The sequence below is a fragment of the Chinchilla lanigera genome, unplaced genomic scaffold (genome assembly GCF_000276665.1).
Source record: "Chinchilla lanigera isolate Chin_1 unplaced genomic scaffold, ChiLan1.0 scaffold00013, whole genome shotgun sequence".
NCBI classification, from domain to species: Eukaryota; Metazoa; Chordata; class Mammalia; order Rodentia; family Chinchillidae; genus Chinchilla; species Chinchilla lanigera.
The window spans coordinates 19,652,990-19,661,287 of record NW_004955414.1 but is presented as its reverse complement, the minus strand read 5'-3'; the positions used below and the strand labels follow the sequence as shown (position 1 = coordinate 19,661,287).

At 45.2% G+C, this 8,298-nt stretch overlaps 1 protein-coding gene across 4 annotated transcripts in view; it reads right to left on the bottom strand.

Moving 5' to 3' along the window:
• Nucleotides 1–8,298, bottom strand: part of Stim1 (stromal interaction molecule 1) — a 196,364-nt gene extending 188,066 nt beyond the window's left edge. For all 4 annotated transcript variants that reach the window (XM_013511939.1, XM_005380038.1, XM_005380039.1 and 1 more), the window contains exon 1: nt 7,619–8,298. In XM_013511939.1, coding sequence (XP_013367393.1) covers nt 7,619–7,757 — 139 coding nt within the window. In that variant the 5' untranslated portion in view covers nt 7,758–8,298. The remainder of the gene's footprint in view (nt 1–7,618) is intronic.

Here is an 8,298-nt window from a genome sequence, read left to right as displayed (position 1 = left end):
GCGCAAGGTCATGAGTTCAATTCCCAGTACTGGGAAATAAATAAATAAATAAAATAAAATGGGCAAAAGTGAGGTTAAATAAAAGATTGAAATGGGATAAAAAGACCTAAATTTGGGCTAAACATAATACAAAATGCCCTGGGTGAGTAGCAATACCTCCAAAGGTTGAGGGAAGACCTGGAATGTACACCACAGCCTATGAGACAGCTTAAGTGAAAGAGAGGAAATAGGATTTATTCAAAAATGCCCTGGCTCCAACAAACTTTAATAGAGGTTAGGCTGGGCACAATAAAAACAGAAATGAAGTACAACACCTCCTCCCTTCCTCCACAAAGGTCTTAACACTTATGAAGGAGCAAATATATATATAAAACAATGTGCTGTGTTACACTAGAAATTTGTACAAAGTTTCCTTATAAAGAAAGCTCTGTACTGTTATTATTTCATTTTTTCAACTACGTTGTGGGCACATGTTATAAAAAATAACAATGTGTTATTCTTTATACTTTGTTATATATCTTAATATTTCATAATTTTTAATTAAAAACTCTATTGTAGGCCTAGTTTGGTATCTTTTTCTCTCCTTGAAAGCCTGACAGCCACAACAGCTGGGTTTCCTGGAGAACCTTTTCCCACAGAGGGAAATGTACCATGCACACACCCACAAAACCGCTCAGCAATGTATCTCAAAGGCCACACAGCAGGAAACCAAAAGGGCCCCTTGGTGCTGGAACCCAAGTCCTTCCTGCCACCAAACACTGAGACCTAGGAAACCACTCTCCTCAACAAAACCTCAATCCTTTTTCATGCCAAAAAAAAGTATTCTTCTGTTGTTTTTCTTCTCTTTGTATATTTGTTTGTTTGTTTGTCTTTTTGAGACAGGGTCTCACTGTCTCACTTTGTAGACCAGGCTGGTCTCAAACTCTCATAGATCCTCCTGCCTCAGCCTCCCAAGTGCTGGGATTACAGGCATGTGCCACCCAGCTCATGTCTGTTTTTGAGATAGGGTTTCACTGTATAGTGTGGGCTGGCCCTGAATTTACTGTGTAGCCCCAGCTGGCCTTGAACTCACAGCAATCCTCCTGCCTCAGTCTTGTGAATGTGGGCATAACCAGTGTGTGCCATCACACCCAACTGAAAAAAAAAAAAAGTGATTTTTGTTTGCTTTGGTTGGGTTTTTTGAGACAGGGGCTCAGTACGTAGTTGAGGCTCACCCTGAATTGACTATGTAGCCCAGGCTGTCCTCAAACTCAAGGCAATCCTCCTACCTCAGCCTCTCCAGTGCTGGGGCTGTGTCACCACACCCATCTTAAAAGGTTTTCTTAATTTAAAAAGCAAATTAATAAATAATAAATAAGTAAATAAGTAAATGATGTTCTTAACATGAAGACCTAGATCCCTAGGGTACCCATGTGTAGAATTCAGAGGCCTGTGAATTGGGGAAAATAATTACACCCACATTTTCAGTATTTTCTTATTGAAAGTTATGTAGCCAACCACAATACTGTATAACTGTACCTGTAATTTTTGTCAAGTTCGAGTCTAGCCTAGACAATTTAGCAGCTTAACAAGATCCTGTCTGAAAATGTTAAAATGGAAAAGGGCTGGGGATGTAGGCAAGTGCAAAGGATAAAATCCTACATATAATCTCCAGTACTGGGAAAAAAGTCATGGATATTTTTGGGCTGAGAATGTAGCTCACTGCTAAAGCACTTGTCTAATACAGGTGAGGCCTTCAGTTCAACCACAGAATGGGGGGGGAGTAGTGTCACACATATTTTTGTACTACACTACATTGTTATTGACATCTCAAAATATTTACATTTGTCACTTCTTCAAAATTATGGTAATTATTACCACCACTAGATCAGACATGACTGCAATCTTCCTATCTACAGGTCTCATGTGAAGTGACTGGCCCACAAAAAGCAACTCTGCCCAGTCATCTTCCTGCCACCAGGCACTGAGACCCCATGTGCTCACACTGGTAACCACGTATACACAATACCCTCTTTTCTCCAACCTCCCCAAATCAGATTACTCTCTCCTGATTCTCTTCTGCCTCCACCCAACCATCCTTTCCAAGGAGCCCTCCCAGACACCTTGGCCTTGACAGTCCATACAGATTTCTCTCCATCTACACCGTCTGTACTGCTGGTCAGGGTCCCTCACTCAAATATCCTAGTCTAGTTTTCTGATAATAACCTATTATGAAACTTCTATTTAATATATTTTGGGTATCAATTTCCTCATATGCAAAAGTCAGTGGGTTGAACTAACAGATGTTTCCATTTCTTAACTTTCAAATTAGGCAGCCACTTTTCATCTCCCCAAGATCTGAGAAAAATAATGGGGGGAAATGTAAAGCCTCCCCCAGCTCTCCCAGGCAGGGTTAGTCACTTGCTCCCCTGGGCTTCCTACAGCTTTCTGTAAATGTATACAATACCTTTATTATAGCATTTATCACAAAGTTTTGAGAAAATATATACCTTAGTGGCTGAGGTAGAAGTAAGGAGAAGAATCAGATTACTCTGGTTCTCCTTACTGACTGTAAGAATTAAATGAATAAAATGTTTGTAATAGTGTCTGCCAGATAGTAAGTAAAAAAAAAAAATTGTTGATAGTATTGTATTAATCTGCCCTATTAAACACTGAGTTCCAACTTTAACTAGATCTCTGTTCCCTTCTCATTTACCTGAACACCCTGTTTATGTTTTCTCCCAGGCCATTTACCACAAAATAATGTATTTAGTTTTATGTTCATTTTCTGACTTCCTAACAAGATAATAACTTTTCTGAGGGAGGGAAGATGTCTGTTTTCTTCATCCTTAAATCTCCACAGAAAACATATATGGTACCTGGTCCAGAGTAGTCACTCAAATACTCATTGGATAAACAGCACATGAACTAGCGCAGTTTGATCTTTACCAAATCAATTAACCTAGCTAACAGTGATTGTCAAAGCTGAGGCTTACAAGGAGATGATGTCCTAGCTGGCCTAGGATTCGTGTATCCCTCTCCCCAACCCCCCAGTATTGGCTTCAGCCAAGCCCCACCCACCTGCTCTTGGCCTCACTGTGGGGAGCCACCCTCAGCTAAAATTAGCATAGCTACCAGGATGGCCATGCCATTTATAGCCTTGGAAGCAGCAACAACTAGCTGGGTGGGCAGGCAGGACTCTGGCCTGCCACTCCGTCAGGGCTTGACTAAGAAGACAGCCTGCAACTCTACACAATGTTTAGATGCCTATCCTCCAAGGCCCTATTCTGGTGATACTGAACCAAACCACAGTTCCTGGTGAGAGGCCCTTAACACTTCCAACAGTGACAGCCACTGAGGTCATTTACTCATACTCTACAGAAAATGCTTCTGTTCCTGGAAGCAATGAGACTATAGTCTAAGGGAGATTCCAAGTATTATTTCAGTCCAGCTTCACAAATGCAGGCTCCAGACCTTTACAGAGAAAAGCACTTAGCTGCCAGGTGTGGTGGCCCACACCTGTAATCCCAGCACTCAGGAGGCTAAAGCAGGAGGGTCACTATGAGTTTGAGGTCAGCCTAGGCCAAAGCCAGTATAAACTACATAGTGAGGAGAGAAAGAGAAAGAAAGAAAGTAACTTAGCATGACTGCTGTGCAAGTAATAAAAAGCCCAAACCAGCTGGGCGTGGTGGCACATGTCTGTAATCCCAGCACCCGGGAGACTGAAGCAGGAGGATCGATGGGAGTTTGAGGCCAACCTGGGCTACAAAGTGAGTTCCAGGCCAGCCTGAACTGCATAGTGAAACTGTCTCAAAAATTAATTAATTAATTAATTTTTAAAAAAATAAAAAGCCAAAACAAACAGGTATGGGCTCCCCACTACCCAATAAGAGAACCTTACAGTAGAATACCTACCTTCACCGCAGGTGAGAATTTTAATAATGTTTAGGGTATGCATGGGAAAGACATAAGTATTTTAACTTAAACCTCAAAGTCAAACCTTATATCTGACTAAAAAGAGACATATGGATTCATAAACTCTCAATTCTCCCTTCAACATACTCTCCAGAAGAGATGTAAGTATCCCTTTTGGATCTCAGCTACAGAGTCACCAGAGCCTGCTTAACTGCCAGAAGAAGAACAACATTCTCTGGCCCCACCTGGCACTCCCTTAACAGGACAGGAGAAAATACAGTAAGTCCAGGATTCAAGCAGCGAAACACCTCCCTAGAAGACCAAACACAGGCCCCAGTTTCTTCAACCTATTAAAACAGGATGTATTATCCCACATTCTATTAGCATTATTGTGAGACTTTATAGAAAAAATAGCTGTTTGATTGTAACATACAAATTGTAGGGAACACACAAATATATTAGATATGTTGAATCTGACTGAGAAAACTGGTAGCTTTAAGAGCAAGTCGGAGCCGAGTGTGGTGATGTACGCCTGTAATTCCAGCACTTGGGAGGCTGAGGCAGAAGGATCACCCCAAGTTCAAGGTCAGCCTGGGCTACATAGTGAGTTTAAGCCCAGCCTGAACTACACAGTGAGACTCTGGCTCAAAAAACAACACTAAAATAAAGCAAGTAAAAGTTCTATTTTCTGGAGATATAGAGGGGCCAGAAAGTCTGCAAGAGTAACTGGTTGCACAGAAAGTGTCTCACCAAACTCTGGGAGAGCCCTACCTATGAGCCACCTCTGCAAAAATAAGTCCATGGGTCAAAGACAAAGTCTCAGACAAATCTAAGGAGACAATCTAACAGAACAACTGTGCTGGGACGCCCACATTCCCACAAACCAGTCACTCACAGCACCTAGCATCTCTCCCTCTCTGTCTCTCTGAGATGCTCTTCCCTAGATCCACTATTATTATGACCACAGAGAACAATTTCTGATCTGAAAGGAAGAAAAGGCCAAAACAGAGGCGTTGGCCATATAGTCATAACCAGACCTCTGAAATACATTATGTGGACAGCTCTATAAGCCCAAGTCCTGAGGTTGTTCTGAGAGATGCTAGAATGCCTCAAGAAGACACAACTATACGCAAGCACACACGCACGTTACAGAACAAAAAACCATCCTGAGAGCTAGCTAATGCTTAAAGCTCAAAACTTTATCCCTTTACCTTGAGTCTAAAATATAAAACACTCTCAAAAATACTCATTTCACCAGGCATGGTACCACATGCCTATATGCCTATAATCCTAGCACTCAGGAGACTGAGGCAGGAGAATCGACATGAGCTCAAGGCCACACTGGGTTATACAGTGAGTTCAAGGCCAGCCTAAACTACATAGCAAGACCCCCGCAAAAAATACTCATTTCACATCAGGCACTTATATTTTGAAGTTGGGAGTGATGGGGGAGACATTATCAATTATAAACAGGGATGTCACTGGGACATCACATATGCACCTTAGGTCTACTTTATAGTTCAACCAGATTTCCTTCCACAGCCCAATGAAAGCCAATCTTTTTTTTTTTTAATTTTAATTTTTATTAGTACATGTTTGCAGTACATAATTAATATATTCAGCATGGGGAGTTGGTACATACACATAACATATGTTAATTCTTTTTATATCCCCAGGGGCCAGGGAAATTTCCTATGGAGTCAGAATTAATTTGCAAGAAGGACCCTTTTTTGGGGGAAGAAGGGAGCTGGAGACTGATCCCAGGGCCTTTATATTAAACTATATCCCTATCCCTGCTTGTTTTTTGAGACAGGGTCTCACTATGTAGTGCAGGTTGGCCTTGAATTCACAGGGATCCTCCTGCCTCACTTTCCCCAGTGCTGGGATTATAGGCATGTGCCACCACGCCTGGCTCCCTACCCCACTTTTTATTCTTTATTCTGAGTCTTGCTTAGGGTCTTGCTAAGTCACTAACTTAATCAGGATAGGCTAAGACTTACAATCCTCCTGCCTCAGCCTCTCAGAGTGGTAGGATTACAGACTATGCCATTACACCAGGCTAAGAAGGACCTATCTTTAGGCATGGTGGCACACGCCTGTAATCCCAGCACTCGGGAGGTTGAGACAGGAGGATCAGTGTGAGTTCGAGATCAGTCTGAGCTACAAAGTGAGCTCAAGGCCAGCGTGAACTACATAGTGAGACCCTGCCTCAAAAAGACAAAAAAAAAAAAAAAAAGAAGGACCTATCTTTAAAGCAAAAGTCAAGGTACCATGCTGGTACAAAAGGCAACACTAGCCTCACTTAGAAACCAGCTCATGAGGGTATCTGAAATCACACCTAGTCTAGTGAAGGAAAGGGGCTGCCCAAGGAAAGATCTACTACCGCTAATGCCAGCCTCCAGATCTATTCATGAAACTCCCAGCCACCATGATCTATATTTCCCTTTCCAATTTGTGTCAGTAAGTACTCAGAGAGCCATCCCCTCACTTGAGCTTATCTATCCTCAAAACAAGTCAACTATAAACTCTCCCTCTTCAGACCACAGCTTTGGATAGATCAAAATGACAGGGTGAGGCTGGGCACGGCAACGCACGCCTGTAATCCCAGCACTAGGGAGACTGATGCAGGAGGATCACTGCATGCTCGAGACCAGCCTGGGCTACCTAGTGAGTTCAAGGCCAGCCAAAACTGTATAGTGAAACCCTGTGTCAACAAAAAGAAAAAAAGACAGGGTGAGCTGGGCATGGTGGCGCACGCCTGTAATCCCAGCACTGGGGAGGCTGAGGCTGGAGGACTGTTGCGAGTTCAAGACCAGCCTGGGCTACAAAGTGAGCTCAAGGCCAGCCTGAACTGCATAGCGAGACCCTGTCAAAAAAAAAAAAAAAAAAAAAAGGGTGAGAAAAACGGGAAAAGAAAACTGATCTCTTAAACTTTACGTAAAAAAGGTGCTCCTTTCTACTGCAATAGTACACCAGGGCTCCTGCTTCCTGACAAGACTTCACGAGTGCATAGGGAAAACCAAGACAGAGTAGTAAATAAATATATAAATTACATTTACACACACACACACACACACACACACACGGAATCCCTACCTTCATCCATCAGAAGAAGCAGAACAAGTCAAAAGCAGTCCCAAGAATTATATTATGCCAATGTCAAGAAAAGGCCATTTAGCTCCCTAGTGGCAAATAAGAGTTCATCTACAGGCTTGCCTTCATATTTCAAACAGGCACAGCTAGGAGACAACAAGTTACCTAGGGGAAGGGAGGGACTAGGGTTCTCACAGTAGTTGGAACAGAAAGGCACACCTGAACACCAGGCTTTCAGGCAACAGAGCTGGCCCAGCCCTGATTCTTCCCTGCCCGGCCCAAGTAGCTTCGACCCCTTCTTTGCTGCCAAGCATTGAACCTGGCGAAGAGCAAGCCATTCTTCCAGAGAAGTCCTGACATGGGGTCCTGCCTTGCTGATCTGAAAGACCAAGGTGCCCCAACAAAAGGCATCCGAAGGAGGGATGAGGAAAGTTGTTCTGGAGAGCTAGAAATAATAGCGGTGACTGGGGACAAAAAGAACTTGGACTACTGGGGCTAGGTAGTACCATGCGTGGATACTCCGTCAATCCCACACGTACAAATCTAGACTGATCTGCCCACTTCAAAGAGGCGGCTTGGTTCTGAACCAAAAGCCCCCCATACATACACCCAGCCCCCAGCAAGATCTTACCTGCTGCAGTGGACTCCTCCGAAGTAGCCCCGGATCCAGCTCCTGTCGCCTTCTCACTATGACTGTGGCTCAGGCTCTGGCCTTGATGCAGGAGGAGCCCCCAGAGGAGCCACAGGGCAAGACGGGCACACACATCCATGACTCTAGGTCTCAATCAACATGCGCCCGAGATGGGCACCCTGGGGTCCCAGAGGCAAAGCCGGGAGCCCGGGAGTCCAGCCGAAGGTCCCTAGGCAAGATGCCCTCTCGGCGCCGCAGCTGTCCAGCCACCTGCGGGCTAGCCTCCTCCGACAGCCAAAGGTCAAGTACTCCAAGTTTGGGCGCGGGAGGATCGCCAGCTCCCCTCGGTGCAACAGTGCGTCCTCCCGAGCCTGAGCTCGGGCAGCTTCCGGAGAGTTTGGGCAGGGTAGCTGCGGAGCCGCTGTCAGTTCCGCAGCCGGCTACACCCCTGCAGGAGAAGGCGGGCAGGATCTCCCGCGGGCACAGGGGTGGGGGAGGGGGCGAAGGGAGGAGAGGAGGAGGGCACCTGACCTCGCCCTGCCGAGGAGGAGAAGGGCAAGCAGAAGCTCCGCGGGAGCGTGCGGCGCGCAGGCCCCAGCGGGTCCCGGCGTCTCCGCGATCCCAAGCCTCCCGGGCCGAGGCCGGCGCCCCCGCCCAGTCTCGTGCCCAGGCGGCCGGCG